This window comes from Pomacea canaliculata, linkage group LG2 (assembly GCF_003073045.1).
Source record: "Pomacea canaliculata isolate SZHN2017 linkage group LG2, ASM307304v1, whole genome shotgun sequence".
Lineage (NCBI taxonomy): Eukaryota > Metazoa > Mollusca > Gastropoda > Architaenioglossa > Ampullariidae > Pomacea > Pomacea canaliculata.
The window spans coordinates 34,714,046-34,737,069 of record NC_037591.1 but is presented as its reverse complement, the minus strand read 5'-3'; the positions used below and the strand labels follow the sequence as shown (position 1 = coordinate 34,737,069).

The following is a 23,024-nucleotide window of genomic DNA, read 5'->3' as shown; positions in this document are numbered from 1 at the left end:
ATCTGTTGCATAGCTGTACACTGTAAATTGTTGAAGTCTGGGTACTGTACACTGCACAATCATGACACTGAAGATAGATAAGCAAACTAGGCACTGAAAGCATGCGCAATCACAGACATTACACCGGGTTAGCAGGGGCAAAATCTGTCTTTCAATCATGTTTGTAATTCTCATAGAATAGCTGAAACATTCTTCAGGATCCTGGGATTTGATGCAAGAGAAATTTTTTTGACTATTCAGTTTGTTGTAGAGTTCTTTTTTTACAGGAACACAGATTCCAAAACAACACTTTCATAAAGAACTAGCTTGTTGAGCTAAAGACTGTTTCTCATTTATAGAGAAATTGGATAAATGACTACAAGACACCACACATGGTCCAACTAGTTTTATAATTTCTGGAACACTTTTTTTCACTATACATTGAGGTTATATGCTGTATACTAACAGCACTATCCATAAACCACTAATATGATGATGTCTGTGGTTGGACATCATCATATTGTCCTTTGCAGTGTGTTGAAGCTATATTGTCAGTTACAATTTTCCTGCATCTGCCATTATAAATTTTATCAGGTCTTTCACTTCAAAAGTATTTACACCCTGATTAAAGCACTTAACCATTGAAAATGTATTCCTTCACAGTTAAAACCCATAAGATATTACAGCAACATCTGTAAAAATTTGGTATGTAGACAAGACCTTTAAGGGTGAATTAATTTATTACTAATCATGCGTTGTTCTCAAAAAGATTTTTTCATGGCATACAAATCATGACATTTTACAGTTCTCTTCCAATAATAATTCTGGCATCTGGTGTAGGATAGATCGCAGGGCACATTATGGCGGAAGTGAAACATTGTCTTCAGTCTTTCTGCTAAATTCACCTGGAATGTAAAGAGATAGGTGTAAATAACTTGATAATAACCACTTTAGCAAAGCGTTATTCCCACTAGAGCTCAATGCACATATAAGCATGATACACACCCACCTAGTAAACACAAACGTTAAGTAAGAATAATAATGGTGTGAGATTTTATAGCGCAGTATCCTAGCCAAAGCCAGGCTTTCCAAACATTTCAAACACAAGACAGACAACCTTTCTGTGGCTTTAAGAGTATGAAAGAAAAGCCAAATGAAAAAATTGCACGTTTTCAGTTTGGATTTAGAACTTGTAACCATAGGAGCATTTCTCAGTTCAGTGGGAAGTTAGTTCCAGATACTCCGAAAGAATGGGGACCGAAAGATTTGAGATTACTCAGTTTTTCTGCAGCAGACAACAAAAAACTGACGGATATTGGGGAAGCCATCAAAATGATTTTAAGAAAAAGGTGGGGGGGGGGGAGAGAGAGATGAATATGATAGTAGACTGGAAGCCAGTTCATGTCTTTGGGCACAAGTTGGACATGCTCGTACCATGATTACTTTGGACTCTGCAAGAGGACAATTTGGGTTTGTCCCTTTTTTGTTGGGGTGGGGTGAGGGTGGAGGGGATGAGGGTTACTAGTACCGATTTTAAATAAGCTGGGACATCGCTACTGGAAGATACAAGTCTAGCTGCAACAGAGCAATAAGAACGAATACAAGCAATTCTCCGAAGTTCCAGGGATGATACACAACAGAGTTGGCATGAGACTGAAACGATATGCTTGGTTAAGATGCACGCCAAAGTATTTCAAAAAAGATGCCAAATTCATTTTATCATCAAGTGTCAACAAAATCAGTCAACTATACCAGAGGCTTGCATCTATCATCGTTGGCTGTTCCCCCATTAGAAAGTCTTTACCCATGTATTAAGATATTATGTGCATGGGCACACACACTCACTTCTAATAATAATAGTGAGTTTTAAAAGCACGTTACTTCAGTGTAAAAACACAAGAACACAAAGTCTATGTATAGGTAAGATGATTTGGGGCTCTAGCTCTGTCCCGGTGTTTTATGGAAGATGCAGCAGGGTTAAGGAAAAGAGTCGTTATACAGTCTAAGTTTTAAGATCGAATATAACTAACATTAACATAGCTACAGCATAACCCATAAATAATTCATAAAACAAAAGCTTGGAGCGAATTATGTACAAATCAAACAGTAGATGCCCTCAAGAGATCTGAGAGATACGTGTCTTTTGGCGTCAAAGAAAATTGTAGCAGTCTTATTCAGCCATAACTAAATCTTTTCTTAGCGCCGCATTCATTTTTCCTTGAAGTTTTGTAGGTACAGGCCGAAAAGTTAATTATGGGTTAATGTGGGCACTTTGGTCATCCATGAATATCGTTTTTGCGCATGCGCTTGGTGACACGATTCGAAATTGTCGTCTGCATATTTCGAGTCGTCACGTTTTACAGAAACCGTGGAAAAGAACAGATTCCTTGCATCCTCTGCTATATCCTTTGTTAGACGAAAGGCCTCAGAAGGAACTGACAGTTGCTGGATTTTCCAATGATATTTTTTTTAAGGACGGAAATCCAAACAAGATTTCAGCTGGATTCTGGGTACGATGGGAATGGTGTATTGACTAAACAACAGAATGGCAGGTGATCTATGAACTATAATCTCTTTTTGTGGTTATTCTTTTTATGGTTTAACGAAAAAGTACTTTTGAAAGTCGATTACTTCTTACAACTGTTACACTAGAAGATTGTCATTTAGATCTAGCTGTTATATCTTACTATACTTTTCCGTTCCTTCATTCTCTTTATTCTTCTTTCGGGTTGAGCGAGAGTGGTGGACGAGAGTAGAAAATTCTTTCTTCTCAGGGAAACAACGAAAAAAGCATCAAGCGTAACACATTTTTTTCAACCAGATAGGAAGAAGTAAATTTCAGATTCACAAAGAAACAATTACTTCATAACGAAATAGAACGAAAAAGAGGACCTTCAAGTCTGCAACTTTGGCATTCACAATCTCTAAGTAGAGTGAAAAAGCCACGTTTTTGTTCTCCAAATGGACACTTCAGCTGTACTATTCGAATTCCCTCCACCAGTCCTACGCAGCATTTGCATGTCTGATTTAGATGATTTGCCTGCACAAAGAAAGAAATAATTTTAGTTACTGCCAGTCTTGCTACATTTTTTCATTGTTATGTGAAAATACCATTAATTATAAGTGTATCTATTTTAACCTTCGGAAGATAATTTCGAATACTGAATGAAATGACAGTTACGAATAATTTATATAATGTAATCTACCCCAATAATAAATTTTCTTGTCATTCTAAAAATTATTCTAGTAATTGGTTAAGTTGCATATAGGAGCTGTAGTTTTCACTTTCAACAGTTTACCTGCATATCAGTGTCATCGGTAGTAACCATAGTCGGGATGAAATAACTACGACCACATGAGCCCATACAGTATGTTATTTCAACCGGCTCTTTTGTCTGGCATCCAAATGTATTGTCCACCAAGATCTGGCGTCTTATATGAAGTGAACATCTTGGTTCAAATGGTAGGCTTTCTCCTATAAAAAAAGCAATACTTTCAAATCGTTGATTACAAATCGATAACGGCAAAATTATTGGTAAATAGTTAAATGTGAAGAAGTAATAGTTAAAATATACATAAAGATATAAAAACGCGAAAGATAACGCAAAAAATTTTGCAGCAATAATTATGACCCACATCCAAGTTTACTATCACAGACAGTTTGTTAAGAAATCTTTCGCCAGCGGCAATTGGCTGTTAGAGATAATGAGAATTCCTAGTACTTGCGAAACACTAGCAGTACAAAAAGGAGTACGTGTGCGCATTGTGAAAACACCAGTTTTTTTATATTCAACATATTTCTTTGTTGCGAAAGGCTTTAGAAACTGGTTATCTGTCTATTGATACTGTCTTGCCACCGCTTTGTTCGTCCGTCTGTCTTGTCTCACACGCACACAGAATCACACGTTCACACACCTTATTGAGTAGCAGACCGCTTAAAGAAATCAAATCAATATGTGTTTTATCTGTATGCATATCAGTATAGTTTCTATTTCACAAACATGTATTTGTCTGACTTGAACAATCTACCTTCTTCAATTACTGTGAGGGTAGCCGACAACTGGAGGCTGGTGAGTTCATTTCCAATGTAGCACGTGTAGTCTCCAGCATCAGCTTTGGTGACGTTGTGTAGAACTAACACCTCAGCTAGAGAATTGTTTTCCATCTGAAATGTGCAAATGGAATAATGCACAGCATTTAGGTTGATAAGATATACATATCTTGAAACTAGCATTTTGCAGACTGTTTAGAAATGAAGGAAGAAAACGATCTGTTACCGGTATTATTTCAACTACTAGTTTGCTTTTAGATTTTCTGGTCCAGTGCACGGTTGGGGCAGGCCATGTGTCAGACCGACACATAAAGACTACTGTGTCGCCAACATGTGCTGTCTGATTTTTTGGTCGTTCGATGATATTAATCTCTGATATAGGTTGGTTCTCTGTGGAAAAAAAGGGATGTTATGTTACACAGGTGCTATTGACATTTGCGTCAAATACATTATTATTTACAAGGCAGGTGATTTTAAAATTAAATCATTTATATTATTTATTTAAAAGCTTTAACAGTTTTTATCTAGTGTATACTTTTGAAAATTGGTTTAATGTGTCACGTCTGCTGGAATTAAAAATTTCTTTTCATGATATCTTAATGATTCAAAAAGAGCGTTTCAAAGCAAACTCGTCCATAAAAATTAAAATTTATACCCTGCCTTAACCTACTAAAAGTTTTGAGGGATTTACCTAGCACTCTTAGTGTATATGTCCACTTTAGCTGGCCGGAAGGGTTTGTAATGATGCAAGTGTAGTTACCGCTGTCCACTTTAGTTACAGAATTAATCTGTAGTTTCCACTTGCTTTTGCGATACTGCGAAAACAAGAAGAGAAGACTTAACATTATAAAAAAAATGAAAATAAAATTTTAATATATCAAAGATAAAAGAGAAAAACAAATGTTTTATTGTCTAAAATGGTTTTTATTCATATCTGAAACCCTTGTTGGAGCGAACTATACAGATTAACTAGAAAGCCACAAGTAAATTTACGCGAGTAAGCAAAGTAAAAACAACAACACAAAAAAAAATTATGTGTAGGCTTGCAAAAGAAACCCTGCTCTGGAGTAACTCTATTTCCATCTGTATATGACCAAATAGGGTCAGAGTAGTCAAAAATTCAGTGAAACAATGCATAATGTAGTCTCTGCGATCAAATGCTTGCCTGTTGGTTTTTCTCTGCTCTCACAGTTTGTCCATCCTTCATCCATTTGACACTTGGCCGTGGATTACCATTTGCCCTACATTTGAAGATCGCTTTAGATCCTTCTCGTTGAATAAGAAGTGTGTCTTTTGGCGGACCACTAGTCCATTTGGGGCCATGGGCTGATCCTTTATATCAGACAAAACAGTAAACAAAATATAGGATCAAATAACTGCTTGATTTGTATTTTTATTAAGCGAGTAGCGAAAAGATAAATTGTGTCCTCGGTTATTTCGCATCCTAATATGACTTTTTAAAATTACACGTTGAAAGTACAGAGTGTAGCTCATCTCTTAGCTGTCTTTCCCTTATGAAGATGTACATGGACCCCACTGTGTATATTAGTGTGCGTGCATATAGGTGGGTCTGTATGACTATGTGCAGACGTGTAGCTGAATGTATTTGCATGAGAACACAAATATATGTATGAGCATATGAAGGCGATCTTGCGTTCAAAAATGTAAAATTTCGCTTACCTTTCCATGAATTACTGCTATTTGTTTAGCGATCCCCATATTTTTTCATCTGATTTTAGCATTAACACTTTAACAACGTCTGATATCTCTTATAAAACGTTGGCTATTAGCTAATATAAGATAAAAGACATTTAGGATTGATCTGAAATATTTCTCCTTGATCTTTTGGCTAAACTAGAATTAAAAAGCATCGGCACGTCTCTGTCTCTCTGGTCTATCTTCTTTTCTCTCTCTTTTTTTCTTTCTCTCTTCTCTTGCCTCCCCACCTTTCTCTCCAGAATCTGGGTCGCATCTACCATTTTCCCTGCCACTTTCTTTTCCGCATGTCTATGTTTACTAGAGGTAAGGTTTTTTCCTTTTAGTTGTTCATAGACAATAGACTGTTTATAGACTATAAAAACTTAAAATTCAAGTTTAGTATTCCTAGTTAACAAAACTGAAAAGGTGCAGTTTTAGATCGGTGGAAAGCTACATATTTTTGTAACGTGCTATTTTAATTTGCATATACGAGTCTGATTTATTTGAGAGACTCAGAATGGAAGGAAGAGAGAGGAGAGAGGTTGAGAAAGGACAAGGAACTGTGGTCGTACATCATGCTGGTGGTAAGAGTATGTGAAAAACTGTTTGTGTATAGGGTTGAGAGTTAGAGAAGATAGAAGGAAGCAGAGAGAGGTGGAAAGGTGGGAGGATCAAAATAATTCCTACCTACTTTTCCTCTTGCTTTGCCTTCGTCTCCTGTCTTATTGTCATCTGCCTGTGCTAAATCTGAAGAAGAAAACGCCGTACTAGTTTCGCCGAAGGAGTATTTTTATCATATAAATAATATATTTTTGTTGTCCCTTAAGGATTTACTGTTGTGTCCGTGTGATGTAAAAAAAAAAAAAAAAAAAAACAGTTAGAAATATGAACTACTTCAGCTATGAAAGTAGGTAATCTTACTTTTACTAAGAACACCCAAAATGCTGTTTCTTTGTTATGTTATAAAAAAAAAGCAGTTTATGACACCTTGATGTAAACAATATTGGCAGGAACACTCCTTTCGTGCCCAGGATGATGTTTTGATCCACAGCATCTTTTAATCACACCGCACGAAGCTGTATAATCAACAGGTAGATTGCGATAAGAAGATTCTTGACCGCTGCCTCACGACGTTTAAGCAGGTCTACCTCTTCACTTCTAAGACACCTCTGGGGGACTCCAATCATACAATGGTAATACTCACTCCAACTTACCGACAACGACTTAAAGCTGTTAAACGTGTTATGAGTTGGTCTCGTGATTCGGTGTAAGTTCTTCAGAGTTGCCTGGAAGCAACTGACTGAAGCGTGTTTATGCGTGCTTGTGGTATCCTTAATGAGTATACTTTTGCAGACTATACTACTTTTTTGCGAGACTTGAGTACATTCTAGGACTTATCGTGTAAATGTCAAAATTAAGCCTTGGTTCGATTGCACAGTCAAGTAAAATCTTACTGAAAAAAATGTGATTTTTCACAGTGGGATGTGGCCAGATACAAACAAGCCAAGGCCGATCTCCACCGCAGTACCAAGGAGACCTATAAATAGAAGATCGAGGAGCAGCTCTGTTACAACAACGTGCCTGAAGTTAGGCCACAGGTGAGTGGCTACAAGCAAAAGGTTCATACTACTCAGGACGATCTCTGTAACCTGGCTGATAAGTTAGATGTGTTCTACAGCAGGTTGATGAGAAGATCTTCATGCCTGGATTCCTCCTGATTGATGATGCTCAGCCCCTCTCGCCGCCAATTCATAAGGAAGAAATGAGGTGCTCTTTCTATCAACAAAATCCCAGGAATGCTTTTGCTCCAGACCATGTTTCAACATCCACTCTGAAATATTGATGATCAGCTGACACTCGTATTTACGTTCATTTTCAACAGCTCGTTGCAGCAGATGATCTTGCTGTAAGTCATTAGTGGTTTCCCCAGTTCTAAAGCTATACAACTATACAATTGAATAACTTCCTTCCTGTGACCCTAATTATCTATCGCATGGTACTTGGTTTTCTGCTAAACCTCCTCAGATTGTTAGGCTCAGCAGTAAGGCATCTGCCTCCAGAACATTGAATACTTGTGCTCATCAGGGTTGTATTCTCTACCATTTTCTATTCGCTTTGTTTACAAACAAGTAAGCTTCGGCAGATCCGCCCATCCATGCCGTCAAATTCTATGATGACACAAATATTTCAGGTCTTATTTCTGGAACTGAGGAAACGGCTTACCGGGGTGAAGTCCAGAGAGAGTTTGACAGGTGTGCTAGTAACGACTTCGGCCTAAATATTAAAAAAACCATCTTGTGATTGATTTGAGGCAAAGGAATGTTTCACTTTTTACCTTTTTGCCTATTGTCATTAATGACAAGTCTGTCGAACAGGCCAACTTCGTTAAACATCTTGAAACGACAATCTCCAGTGAGCTGAGCTGGATCGCAAACACACTACCAATCTTGAAGAAAGTTAGCAGTGACTACACTATGAGACTTTTATGGAAATGTGGCATATCTTAAGAGCCCATTCGCGGTTCTTGTGGCATTTACGACGAGCACACATAGGTTTTCTCTCCAGTTTGTTTTTCCTTGAAGCAATCCTATTCATTAGCCGCGAAATGTGACTAAGCAATAACTATTCCAGTCCATCTCTGCTCATTTGGGGGGTGTGTGTTGGTACTTGATGCATGCTTATGACTCGCTAAGACAGAATCTTTATTCCACTTGGGAAATAAATTGTCATAAACAGTCGGTGGTGTCGTTCTCCGAGTCCCACCCCTATCCCCTTTGATCTGTTCCGTGTGCTGACAGCCTATAAGGCGAGAGAACATTTTCCGGGGAATGCAGGATACTTTTGCTATTCTTTTTATATAAAAAAGTTTGATGTGGAACGCAGTGGTATTTTATTGATGCTATAATCACAGAGGAGTGAGTGGTTATATTAAAATTTTACCGTCGGCATTTCTTTCTCGAAGAATCGAATTTCAGACAATTTCGTGAAGGTTTGGTGCTATTATGTCCGTATCCGGTGTCATTTTGTCATGATAAAAGGGGGCACAGATGACTCACCCTTGTATATTTACAAGTCAGAGTTATAAAGTGGCACGTACCTATGAAAAATTTATTTTATTTCTATTTACAGTTTTATTCGGAGTTTTTATTTGTTTGTTATTTTCATCGCAGGACTAGTAAAAACGCCTTTTATTTTCTATCTCTCTGAAATTGGAAAGAAGGGAAGAAAGAAAGGAAAAAGATAAATAGAGAAGGAAGGAGAAAAAGGACATGACTTCACTTGCTAAAAGGGGCGCCGCATTCTCTTTTTTCTCCTTCCGCTCGCATTTTTTGCCGCTCTTTTTCCTCTGACATTCCTGTCTGTCCGCAATGGGTACGGCAGGTATCACTAGAAGGCACAGAATCAGCAGTATCATGGATGGGGAGGCAGACCTCATTTTGTTTTCAGCAGATATCGGTTCTTCACAGCATTGGGGGTTTCGTTTCTCTCCTGCAACAAAAGTTGATGATATAAATAAATTAACACCATTTTGCGTATTTTGAGCATGCACTTTTTCTTGAGTTAGGAATAGGAAATAAACTCGTGCAGACCACTTTTCAAGTTTTGAATTTCGGTTTCTTTGCTGCTGAGTAGGTAGCAGAGGAAATTCACGTAAAGAAAATTTGATAAGTAAATAGTTTAGCACGGGAGCTCTTAAAACTTAACATAGATTTTAGGCAAACAGTCTCGTAATGTAAAGCCTTTTATAATAAATCAAAAGTATGAAAGCTGATATTTTTTCATTTCTTATCAATCATTCAGACAGCTTTACGTGTATAACAAATACTGTGGTAATAATTAAATCATCGCGAATCAAGACCACGATAATATTAACATGTACTTGGATAGTAACTCTGAAAGAAGTCAATAATTTAATTAGAATTCTAAATATATTTTTTTAAAAGTTCAACTGGGGGGTCTGAAAATCCCCATCAGTTTAACTGTGGAAGGGACGGGAAATAGCAGCTGCTAATGATTAGAAACCAATCTCTGTTAAGGGAGTATTTCTGTGCATTCAAAAGCTGATTAAGCCGATGGAAATATATTTAATAAAGTACTGGGCAGTCTTTGAGAAATAAGGAAAACTCTTGGCTTCATTGACAGCAGTAGTTTGACACTGCAATGTCTGCCAAGGACTGCCACAGCTAATTAGTAGAACACTTCTGACATACGGAATACGTGTTACATGCAGGCCGTAATTAGCTATTGCCCCCGTGGTGACCTCGTAGATACGATCGCGGCCTAAATTATAAACAGGTCAGAAGTGTACGCTCACAGTACCACTCATTAGCAGTGAAATGCACAAATTCTTGCCAACACACTCCTTTTCATGCAGACGCACAAGTCTGCTGACAACTGTTTTACTAACAATCCAGTACATTTTATACACATTTCGCATATTATGTTCACTTAAAAAAAATCTCGTCATACAAATTATTTTCTCCAAAATCCACTAACGAAAGTAAATTTTGCACTTATTTACAATGCGTAGAAAATAGCGCGTCAAAATGCGAAAAGGCTGAGGGTCCTATACATCAGATCAACAAACATGGAACTTTAAAAAAAAAAAAACTCTCATTTATTTGTCTTTTCAAATGTGTTGAAAAAAAAGACTTTTCATGCATATCTTTTTACGAACATTAACGTGAACACATCTCTCAGGAGCTTAACGCCGTCATGGCTGCAAGTTCTTTCACCTGGCTTGTGTGTGAAAGAATGCGACAGTACGCTTAGAAAAATTGCAGGTTTTCTCATCTCTGTTGTTGTAGAGTTTTTCCTTGCTTTACGTGACCCGGACAGGCACTTGTGCCGTAAAACTCGTGTAGACGCACTTCAGGATTGCCGGCTTCAAGTAATCACGACTGAAGCGGAACCCATGAGGAGTGTTTATCTGCATTGTCCAAAAACACCAAGAAAAGCAGTCGCAGGAATTTGAATTTCCGCTGCAGGATCCTTGCTGCATGCCTGGACCAGTAGGAAGAGCGAAAGATTAGTTTCTCGTTCCCCTACTTGATGCTGGATGCGTCCCTGCAGACAGATCCCAGAAGCTGTTGCCGTGATGGCTGTACGCACCTTTTCTTGGAAATGTGTTTAGAGAAGGCAAAATATAGATTAGGTCAATGTATGCAAGAAACTATTCGTTTATTTAGCAGAGCAGATGGCCCACTATTTTCTTATGATTCTTAATTCTGAAAAAGACGGATATAGTAACGTGGCAGTTCCGGCCGTAAAAGCTGTTAATGTTTACAGTTCGACACAATTCGAGAAAAACTTAAAGAGGATGAAAAAGCTTTAAGTGGGAAACCTTAAAGAAAAGGACACGAATTTTTAATGCTACTGATTTACTGATTTTGAATAATGTCTACAACTGCAGATTGAAAAAATATGTTTCTTTCTTGGTGCTTATCATGTAAATAACTAAGTTGGAGTGGTCTAGCACGGGACAGCCTCTCGAGAGGCTGTGTAATGCACTTGTTCACAAAGATATTGCATTCATCTAGAAGTAGAGAGGCAAGACTGGGTGAGAGAAAGAAAATATTCACGTGAACACTACTGCGTGCACAGGCACCACTTTCAATGTATAGTTTTGCCGTTAGGTGCAACATAAAGCAATACTTTTGCGAGAAACTGATTTATTTTAAATGTTCTATAAGCTTAACAAAAAAGCGCTAACTGACTGAAACAATTTAAAACGGTGATAATAAGTATTTTACTCGATGCACGACATATTTCCTTTCTTCCTATGCTTCATTCTGTTTTTCCTTCAGTCTCTTTTTCTTCTTTCATTCGTTCCTTTGTTACTTCGTTCTTCTTTTTCGTTCCTTATTTGTTAAGCACTTATTAGATTATCTACATTCACACGTGTTTACGTCAATACTTGTGTCCACGCACGTGCACGCGTATGTGTATGATAGAAGAGAGAGAGGCGTAGTGTTGTGTACAGGCAAGAGTTGCTGGCATGATAGGTTTCAGTTCTTTTAATAGCACTAAATATACTAATGAGGGACAGAAGACGAAGCTCGAGATATCAAAAAAACTAGACGATATACATTCTATCTCTTTCAAGTGCAATTAAGCTGGCATCTGCGTATTTATAGCTCTGAAATCTAATATTCTTAACCCCTACTAGACGCCCACAACAAAAAGAAAAGTTTCAGCTCAAGATAAAGTTCATCCTTTTTTTTTTTATCGCGAGAAAAAAAACCTGTATGGAGTAAAACATCAAAGAGGTTGTCATGGTAACCCATATAATAGAGTGTTGCACAGATCCATGTTCACAGCATTTCCATGCACGTACCAGAAAGATTACTGTATGCCTGTATGCACAAAGTACAGAAACATGCACGCATTTCCTCCACTGTCTCCCATCCAACACACACTCTCTCTCTCCTCTTTCCCTCTCGTTCTCTATTTTACTCTCTTTCTCTTTTGTTCTCTCTTACTTTTTCGCACTCTCGCGCGTGTCTGAAATTTAGTTTTTGGAACCTTTGATAAAACTGATTTCACCATTTGGTATTTTCCTGGTAAGCATCTGCAGGCTGTCATTATCATTCCTCGTTTCAACAGGCGGATGATAAAGATTTGTGATATGCTTTAACTGATAGAGCATAAAGTCTAAGTTGTCTAAGGTACACGCATCAAGCAAAAGCGGCAAGGTAACAGATCGAAAGGAAAAAGAGTTTTATCGGCAAGCCCGGGGAGCCTACTGCCGCGAACTGAGTGGATTCGCACTCCACACTCCCTGGCTGCAGCGTGACCTACGTATTGTGAGGCCAAAAGCTGAAATCCCGCTAACACGATTAACATTAGCGCTCTGGGTTATCTCAGCTTCGTGCCTAGAGTAAAACTTGTGCCGAATTCCTCAACCGACGTTTCTAGATCAGTGTTCCGTGACATAAGAAATCATAAGACCTAAGCAATCGCAAGAATAGTTGTTATGATGTTAGCACGTGTCAGTGTGTTTGTTTATAATCACCCCTTTTTACTCTCTCTCCATCCCCACCCCGACATGTACACATAGAACGCAACTTACTTTTCACTGATAGCGTTTTACAACACCAACCACTCCTTTTTCCCTTCTCGTGATGTTGGCCTTCAAATACAGGTCCCTCAGTCCCGGCACACCATATGCTCGTCTGCACCTAACTGAACCACGCGCCTTCAAGCAATCAAAATTTCCTAAACGCAGGCGGTAATGATGACTTCCGAGAACCATTGGACCTTTTGCTGCCTGCAATCAGAACAGCCATGCAAGGCTAAGGCTTCACCCGGAAGAATCAAAATTAGAATTGCTGTACAGAGGATGTGGGTTGTAAAGATCGGTGTGCTTTGTAAGTTATGCGGATGGTAAATGTGTGCAAGGAAAAGCAGACAAGGGAAGATGATTAATACTACAATTTTTCCCCCGTGTCGTTTTAACATGACTAAAGCGTAACTAACCTGCTGTCGACATTTCTACTGTTAGACGTATAGACCTGTAAGAAAGGTTAGTCTGGGAACGTTGGCTGTAAAGTAAGTATGCTTAGTCCGGAAAACATTGGTTGTGCAGTTAACATCTTCAGTGCCATATGTTTTGCACTTGGTGTTTTGCGTGTCTTTTTCGCTATAACAATAATCGAATGCACTATGAAATCTACATAAACCTTCTGCTAGGACGATGTTGTTAGCGAAAGAACTTTTCACATGTGTATGGTTCCTATCTTAAAAGAGCTAGACTTTAATGATCATGGGTAGAGTGCACTACTTAGGTCAGAATGCAGAATGTGGGGAGCCTCGGGGCGCCGGTGCTATGTGACTCCATTCCTATCTTCCTGAGAGAGACGAGGAAGCACTCGGAAGCATTACAGGTGCAAGTTCTTTACCACCTGCAATCTAGTCTTGACAACCACAATCTAACGTCGAGCAGACAAAGAAGTGCGACTCGCGTGCATCCACATAGGTCGTGGGCCAGATTTCGGCTGTCGGCGAGATGTCTGGCTTGATGAGTGGTCTCTATACGAATTTCGTCCTGTTCGCTCAGTAAATGCAAACAAACCTTCTAAGACAGCCTTACATGCAGCGATCTAAACATTGTTTTTAAGAACGTCTGCGCCTAACCTAAATGAATATCAATCGTCATTATTAGATATATTAACCACTTATCAAAATTAATTATGTATATTATCCTCAAAATCAGCAATCAGAAGCGGCTTTTTTCTTTTGTGTCTATCTTGATCGAGTCTTCTGAGCATACCGCTCATAAGTATTTTAGTGTAAGCAAAGGGTATCCTCTTTGGTGTATGCATGATGACAGTGTAGCACATTGCATGTTCACATTTTTTAGTCATCAAGTTTTTATTAAGGACCCTTCGGGTACATCAGACATCACATCGGCGTCATCTTTTTGAAGTTACTGCGTTCAAGGTTTCAAAACCTACCTCTTTCAGAAATACCTTTTCCATAATTCCACGAATCCTTTCATTTTCTCCTGTCGAAGTCTGTTTGGATTTACGCTTAACTCTTAATGACCACTCGCTAACTACTAATAAACTTTTATTCAGTTTCAAAATCGGAGGCCATCTTTCTCTCGCGTAAAAAAAAAAAAAAAACAACATCGTTCACCTGTCCACCAGATCGGTCGTACTTCTTTTTATTTTTACATCCGGAAACACAAAGCTAGAAAAAGTCACACTACTCTAGCAATAAATAAATAAACAAATAAACAAAGATGATTAATAAGAGATAAATAGAATATTTACTCCCAGTGCTTCTTCATGCCACATAGAGGACTTACGAGGAAACTCATAAAGAATAAATTGAATGGAAAATATGTAACGCTAAAATAATTGATGATTATTTCGAAAAGTAAATAGCTTATAAAATGATTTGGTCAAACTACGCAAAACAGTTTTGTGCTGATGCCAATGCGAACCATCAAACCAGAGGTTAGGTAATGCTAATGAGAACAAATAATAACATAGTCCCCCTCGCCCATCCCTCTTTCGCGTGGAGAATAGGAAGTCACACTGCAAATTGTTTATTGTACTTGTTTTTGGAAACTATGTCACTCGATGTCACTGGCGTCAAAATCTTTAAGAAAGTTTGCTTTGCGTCGATTTTAATGTGGTCACCGCTTCCCTTGCCCTCATCGCTTAGCACGGGTACCACGTTCGTGACTTTCAAGTGTGGCCATAAGACCGACCTCTATTGCAGCTTGTGACCACCTCCTTTCTCATACAGATTCCCCTGCCCCACCCCACCCAGATATTTGCTATTTGCAACTCTGTTGTCTTTCATCATACATTTCTTTTGTTCAAGTGCATGGAGCTCTCTGCCAGGTTTGAAAATGCTGTTTAAAACTGCTTTCGTTTTTGGTATGTTTATTGCTCCAGTATGCTCCTCGGTGATGTGCTGATTTACCTGCAACCCCTGAGCAAACCCATTTACCAGATTTAAGTTGCAGAAGCGCTGTCTGGGATTTAGCCATTATCAAGCTTACCTTTCAAGCAAATCAGATTCAAATGTTAACTTGTCACTTTATAAATAGCTGGCCGAGATTCAAATGATTTTGGCTCCGAATATTGCCCAAGATTACCGTGAAAAAAACTTTTTTTTTCTTGTCTTGTAGTACACGTTCAGGTGGTTCGACCTCTTCTACTTTAAAGGACCAAAAAATGAAAGTTGGCAGCTTAAAATCGGTGCTAAAATTAATCAGGCATGAGGATTTAGTAAATGGGGTGATTATACTTAAGACTATATATGTGCGCCAAACCACCAATTCATTATTAAGAAGGTTTTCTCTCTTTAAATGTACAGTATAAGATTATGCGTGTGTTTGACGATATACATGCATTCACACACACTCACGCGCGCACACACACACAAACACACAAATGCGTATACTTATACTAGTAAATTGATATTAAAACATATATCTATGAGTATATATTCTTCTTCTTGTTTCTAGTGCAATGAGTATATATGCGCTCCTGAATATATATATACAGTAAAATCTCCCTACTATGCCACCCCGATACTATGCCACTCTCGGTATTATGCCACTTTTGCTCGGTCCCGACTATAAATTCAATGTAAAAAAAAATTTACTATGCCACCCCTACTCTCGCTACTATGCCACTTTTTTGTGATTGTTAAAAGGCACAAGATGTGAAATTCCGCGCAGTGCTCGATTATTATACTCTATGGTAGTGTGGGACATTGCAGTTAGGTGGGATGGAACCTAGCACGCACACAGGGAGGGTGGAGGGTGGCGATGGGGGTAGGTCGCTGGCCGGGTGACAGTCACGTGACAGAGGGAGAGCGGGAGGGGGTCAACTAGCGACAGGATGCAGGTGTACGGATGTGGTTGGGAGGGGTGGAGGATGAAGAGGTGAGGGGGAGAATGAGAGGAGACAGCTAGCGCCAGCCGACTATTCTTGAGAGCTTTGGACTGACGGGTAACTTGAGCAAATAAAGCCGTTTTTACGAACCCTCCGTATTATGCCACTCTCGCTACTATGCCACTTTTGCTCGGTCCCGGTAGGTGGCATAGTAGGGAGATTTGACTGTATGTGTATATCCACTAAACTACAAATACTCTCCAGCTGATGTGTACAATGTTGTTAATTCAACGCTGGCTATCTCTGTACAGAATGTTTTGCTATTGGTTCCGAAACAGTGAAATATAACAACTATTTGCAGCATATCAGGTAACATAAAATAATCTTGAGAGGATTTAGGAGAGAAAATGCGTAGGTTATGTGCAAGCATTTCACTTATTTATATAGCGGATTGATCAGCCGCGATTTTTTGGTATCGTCTGGGAATTCTAGAAGTAAACCTTCCCTTGGATACCGAGGGCCCACAGCGGATATAGATGTGTATGAGCAATTGACGAAGCTGATGACTGAAAGATGCTTGTTGCTATTTTCTATCGTTAAAACTTCTCTTGCTATTGTCCAAAACAGGCGAAATCTCAGTGTGTTGAGTGGTAATAAATGTTCTCGTTTCAAACGCTTACACAGAAACAAGTTATTTCTGTAAGTAGATAATTAGGGAAAAGGTTTTCATCGACATTCTTTTATCAAGTTCATCTGAGGTTGCTGGCTTTATCGTTTTGCACCATACAGAGCATGTACTTCTATCTTGCTTCTTATGTTACTATGACTAATAGTTGCATCTGCCACTGCGTGAAGCTGGACGCGTTAGCCTTTGGCATAGTAACCATAAGTAAGGCGCCCAACGCCGACCACATCTATATAGTTTTATATAGTTTCACTTCCTTCTTTTTACCGATGCCATCTTAACCTTTTCATCTTTTACCGCGCACTCTAACTGGCTAATGAATACATGCACAGCAGGCAGGACCTATATTTCTTGATCCAAACGCATCGTTCCTTTTACTTCAAAAAATAAAATAGTGATTTCGGTTCTGCTGCTAATGAAGCTTGATATTCAGGTGAGATTTTAATTCTTCTACCATCTTCTCTAAGACTGATTAATATTGTACTTAGATAAAAATTCGTAAAAAGCACATGCCACAATCTACAACAGATAGCTGACTCCTGTCACGTGAGCCAACAAAGATTTGCGACAAATGACAGACATGCAGATTCACCAGTGAGCATGCGGCAAGCACTTAACCTATCTGGTTGTTCTGAACAGGACCGGAGGGTTGGGGCCGAAGAGACAGACATCTATGCATCTTCGTCTATTCGTGCTACGTGCCACAGACGGCATGAGGTAAAAATGAATAAAACTATCCCTGCTCCTCCATCCTCGTCAGCCCCCCCAACCCTCCTTGCATTTTGGCACATGATGAGGAGGAAACAACGTGGGATGGGATGTATACTTAAAGCAGCTACCAGAGATAGATGGGAACAGTGCCAAACCTGCAAGTATAGCTTAGTGATATGAACATATTTTCCTTCCTTATGGCCAGAAAGACTTGGAGAAAAACCTAGCAGACAAAAGTGACTGCCGTTGCATCTGGTGTCATGATTTTAGACAATAATCACGGATAAAGTAGGGAAAGCTATATTTAGCTTTTGCGTGGCCTGGGAAAAGGGAATAATGAAAGTGTTGCTATGAGAATAACTCTGCATTATTGTTTAACTAAATGTACTTATTATCAGTAATGTGTAGATATGTGGGTTTTTTTTTTCTCTACTTCTATTTCTGTGTATAGGTGTGGGTGGTTGGGTGGGTGCGTGTGACTCTGTAAAGAGGGTGAGAAATAGCAGCAGAAAATGCAGATTAAATCACGTATAGCCAGTCTGTCTAGTGTTTTGTAGTTCCTATATGAAATCATATTTCTAGTCTGTCTTGTACTTTGTAGTTCCTAGACCAAACAAATAGCATGATGTGATGCTTCACTCCTTAGATTCCCCCATCTCACCCCAAGCGCTATTACCAGACTATTAAGCCCATGGTGATTTATTTTATTATATTGGATCTTTTTATGGTACTTGTTTTGATGTAAAGACTGCAGCGTCTCTTTATGATATTGTCGCATAAAAATAACTTTGACATTTGAACAGTTGAATTGTATAGATGTCATCATACTTGGATTCTCTGTATATGGTTTATATTTATCACATAAAGCAAAACAGCAAGAAAAGTTGAAAGTTATCAAAAATGAAGAACAGTGGATTCAAATATGTTTATATAACTTACGTTATAATGCTAGATCAGTAGTAAAATTATTTATCAAACTTTTAGAAACAAATGCTAGTACTGAATGAATAAAGTAAACATATTTCAAGTAAATGAAACAGAAGTACGTCGTTCGTACGTGAACTGCTTTCGTGTCAATAATAATGAGTGGAATTCGCAGGGCGCTTTTTTCCCACTAGTAAAGGCAGGCTCAAAGTGCATACTAAAAAGAAAAGAAAAACACACAAACATAATAAGAACGGAAAAAACAGTTGTAGACTCACTGTAGATGCGTTTTGGTGCCTACGTCAGCTACATTACTATTTTTATTACTTCTGTTTTCGTTCGAGTCTGGTAACCATTTCGGGGCTAGCTGACTGATCTGGAAGACTATTTATCATCACGGAGCTGTCTACGGTGAAAGGCCGTTGATTAGAAATATGGGTGGACCCAAAATATGCGGTTTTCACAAGGAGACTTAAAAAAAACCTTCAGTAGTTATCTATACTGTGCACAACCGGCAATATTTCTGTTTATTCTTTCTTTCATTTCTCTTTCTCTCGCTCTTGTTTACTCACACCTTCACATAAATGAACTTGGGTTCCTGAACCTTGAAAGGTATTGTAAAGGCAAATAAAACTGCTTAGAATCTCGTAAAGAGTAAGATCAGTTTGAATCTCATCTATCTTCCTGACTCATGACTGTTAAGATGACAGAAGGGGAAGTTTGTTTTTGTTTTTTTATTATTGCTGCTCTGAGGTAAACATTAGACCAAGAAACTTATACGATTTTTTGATAAAAGAAACCTTGAATTTTGCAATAGAAGTAATGAAAATCACCTTCCCCATGCTTCCCGACAAATCCACGATCGTGGCCTATCTTGCTAAGATGGTTAAAGCATCATTATGTAATGAAGTTCTCTTGTGTATCTTAGAATAATTCATATAACAGTCTTGTCACACGTACTCTACTAAGGGCATGAGGATCATGGGGTGAAGCAGCTCACAACAGTCTGCATGAGAATAACAGCCTGTGAAGGTGTACAAAGTAGCTTGCGTGAGGAGCACGGGTGAAGTGATACGAAGGAAGAGTGCTGCTGATGCACGACCCTGTGCTGTAATCATTAAGCTTCTGCTTTCTCGATGATTTTTAGAATTAACAAACCAGCGGGATGTTGTTCATTGTGTATGTCAGTTGCTCCCTTTTGAAGCACGAAAGCAAGTATTCTCGCAGGAATGAAATCGAAACCAAGAAAAAAGTCTACACCGCGAGAAAAAATAGCCTGAAATGATTAATGTATTCTCGATAGTCATACTAAATGCACTGGCTGTGTAGAAACTTCCTGCTGTTCTCGGTTATTCGGTTATTTGGTCTATTTGCGAGGGAGGCTCGTGCTAAAAGAAGCTTGTATTTATCTGCCAGATGACGCTTAGTGTGAATGTGTGGATGTATTTTTCCAAACATTGTTGTGTCTTGCAGTTCTTAGTTCATTGGCGTTGCGGCAAATACAGCATTTTAGTTTACTTGTATATCTCTGTGTACGATTGTAAGTATATGACACAAGCAAAGTTAGCGTTTGAACATCTTTATTAGCGACATGCACAGTTTCTTTTTAAAAATGCAAATGAAGCTCATCTGGGGAAATAAGATTGCTTTCTTTACCATCTTCTGAACTAAAACGGGCTGATAGGACAATATCCACAGATTGTATCAACTTGTATCAACAATGCGATCTTGGCCATTAGAAAGTTGAGTGTGAGAGAGTGTCCTCATAAGTATGCGCACTCTCTTTAGCATGTGAATGTATAAGCATGCCTCTGAGTGTGTATTTGTATAAGGGTGCAGATGTGGAGATTTAGAGTTTATGTGTTTATTATTGCAGGGCTTACGTATTCATGTGTGTGAAGTTCATGTTGTGATAGTCACTCAAGACAGTCTGACCTTACCTTGGAGGAATCTGCTCACGTTCTACATCCATTCTAGTGCCAACTGCAACACTTTTTTTTTCAAACAAGTTTTTCTCAAAAACTTCTGAAGAACTCTTTTACATAGATAATAACAGTAGATACTGTCAGATGATTTCGTGTGTACTGCCAATATTTTAATAATTGTTTGTCTTACAAATCTAGCGTCAAACTGGGAGTGAGTGAGATAGGGAGCAGTGGTTTCTGCACCATTCGAACGTTACTTCGATGAATACCGCCTAGTGCTTGATGTACACAGGTGAAAACAGAGAGATGTTTCAAGGGTGCAGTGAGATGGTAAAAGGATGGTGGTGATGGTGGAATGCCGATATGTCGTGACACTCGGGGTGATCGTGCACTAATATCGCAACACAAAACTGATAAATCAGAAATGCCAATGTTTGTAAAAACATGCTTAAAACACGAAAACATTAGTCCAAGATAGCCAAACTTCTCACAGCTGTCGTGTGCTGAAGTTTGTTTACTAAATAATTAATAAGTTTTGTGTACGCTAAACTATGTAGAAAACTGGCCTTCATGTATATGCACATGAAGAGTAGGAATAAAAGTCAAATGACCAAAGAGGTTACTGTTTGATTAGTTCTCAGGCCTAAAAACCAGCTTGTGAAAAAAAGCTTGTAGAACTCGCTGACCTATACAGATGAAGAACATAGGGAGTAATGTAGATGTATGTGTGTGTGGACACGCGCAGCCAACAGGATTGATGTGATGCTAGTACTGATCCTGCCTGTAACAAGGGTCACTCTCCTTCTTACCTAGACAGCAAGGAGTCGTTTAACGAAAGTCAAAGCAAACGACCCGCTTTCAGATTTAGGAAAGATGTATGGGCAGATAATATACTAGATATCACTCATCACATGAACTAGAGATTTCTCAAACTCGCTACACTTGCTCTGCACAATCAGTATTTCCGTGACCGTGGTCAAGGGTACCGTCTGGCTTCCAATCCCTCCAAGATGGTTTCATTATAAAATCTAAATACTAAATGATTAAATGGTTTACAAACATTTCTTGTTACTTATGTTGTTGCTGGGTGTTCGTTTATTTGTTCATATCTTAATTGTCTAGTTTTAGTATTTGATTCCTAGTGTATTTCAGCGTTCTGATCAGGCATACTATGATGTTGCTTTTCAAAGATTTAAAATAAAACAAAAGATAAATCAGGAGAAAATTGCTTGATGGCTCTCCTTCCATCAGAAGAAATGAATTTTCTCATGTAGAACTGGGTTCTACTTTGGTTTGCTTTTGTCACTCTTTTGTGATAATTTTGTTCGAGATTGGTCGTTATACCTCGACAAAAAAACGGAAAAGGCAAACACTAACACATTCCTCTATCACTATCTGATATGATAACAACTTACCTCTCTCCTGATTGGAATGCTTTCAACTGAGTCAGCGGGAACGGTTGAGCTGGCGAAAAAAGGTGGTTGTAGTTCGGTAGGTGAGCCGATAAATACCCATGATAGTCTGTGTTAAAATCGTAGGTATGTATGCACTTTAGAAGACGAATAATTTGGCTTGGTTTTTCTCCAGACAGCCCTTCTTCTTTCTCCCCCTGTCGGGAGGACCTCTGCAATCACAGGAAAGTTCCGTCGAATGGGAACGCATGTGGTGTGCTCGCGCTATCAAGCGTGGGCTGCAGCAGCCAGGTGTTTGAACAGAAACTTCTCTCAAAATCGGCGAGATCTCACGCTGTGCGTGCCTCCAAGAGCTAGACCGCCGTTGTTTATGAGCAGCAAAATGAGTCTGCCTGTGTGAGCAGCTGGCTCAGAGTCATGCGCGATGATGGCTCGGACTGACTGATTCCATTTATTCTGAGATTTCTGGCTACCGGAATGTGCGAACGGTGAAGAGAGCTCCAGCTTCCCCATCCCTCTTCCTTTTATTCTATCGGCTTGACTTCAGCCGTGTTGATTTTGGTTTTTGTATAAACGAAGCGCGTCAGGATAGTCGTCTTTCGCTGTCTGGCGTCTGCCCTTCAGCCGTACCATTGCCAATTTATGGTGATTTCGACAAACCAGTGTTCTAAATTGCATAGCTGACGGTTATAAGCTAGAACTTACGCAAAGTTTGGGAGTTGTACATGAAAATATAATAAATTTAAATTTGATAAACTTTGACTTAGTACTGATAGCTACCAATAAATTATGAAACATACAGATTGCGTGGGATAATTTTCTGTCAGTCCTGGTTTTTATTTATTGATGCTTATTTTCGAAAGTCTTTTGCCATAAAATGTTCCATAATGTCTGCTGAGATGTCTCTTGATAAGGATGTTTTTCACATCTGTTGTTTTGCATACTATGAGCTCCCAAAGATCAGCTCCATTCGCCATACTCTGTCCCTCTCCACCACCAAAATTCTCGTCTGCCAATTTGTTCTGTCTAAACTAGATTACTGCAACTTTCTTTTTACTGGCTGTCCACCATACCTTATTGATAAGCTTCAGAAAGTCCTGAACTCAGATGCTCGTCTCGTTTTCCGGACTCACAAATGTGAACATGTCACACCACTTCTTTACTCTCTTCACTGGTTACCATTTAGAGCTAGAATAGACTACAAGCTCTCTACTCTATGCTATGAATTCTATAAAGGCTCCTCCCCCTACTACTTTACTGAAATCGTGTCTGTCCACACTA

At 38.9% G+C, this 23,024-nt stretch overlaps 1 protein-coding gene across 5 annotated transcripts; it reads right to left on the bottom strand.

The window, feature by feature from the left end:
* Positions 1–131: 131 nt before the first annotated feature.
* On the bottom strand, positions 132–22,257 carry LOC112556160 (fibroblast growth factor receptor 3-like). 5 transcript variants are annotated; one of them, XM_025224900.1, is made up of 11 exons: positions 21,747–22,252; positions 12,801–12,998; positions 9,008–9,217; positions 6,416–6,475; positions 5,196–5,362; positions 4,722–4,845; positions 4,257–4,420; positions 4,009–4,144; positions 3,279–3,454; positions 2,872–3,019; positions 132–884 (listed from the first exon to the last, which is right to left on the bottom strand). In XM_025224900.1, exons 3-11 carry the CDS (start codon positions 9,162–9,164, stop codon positions 838–840), a joined length of 1,179 nt encoding a protein of 392 aa, XP_025080685.1. In that variant the 5' UTR covers positions 9,165–9,217; positions 12,801–12,998; positions 21,747–22,252; the 3' UTR covers positions 132–837. The 5 variants fall into 5 exon arrangements, with proteins under 5 accessions (XP_025080685.1, XP_025080687.1, XP_025080686.1 ...); XM_025224902.1 differs by lacking the exon at positions 6,416–6,475 and having other exon boundaries at positions 21,747–22,257; XM_025224901.1 differs by lacking the exon at positions 12,801–12,998 and having other exon boundaries at positions 21,747–22,256.
* Positions 22,258–23,024: the final 767 nt, after the last annotated feature.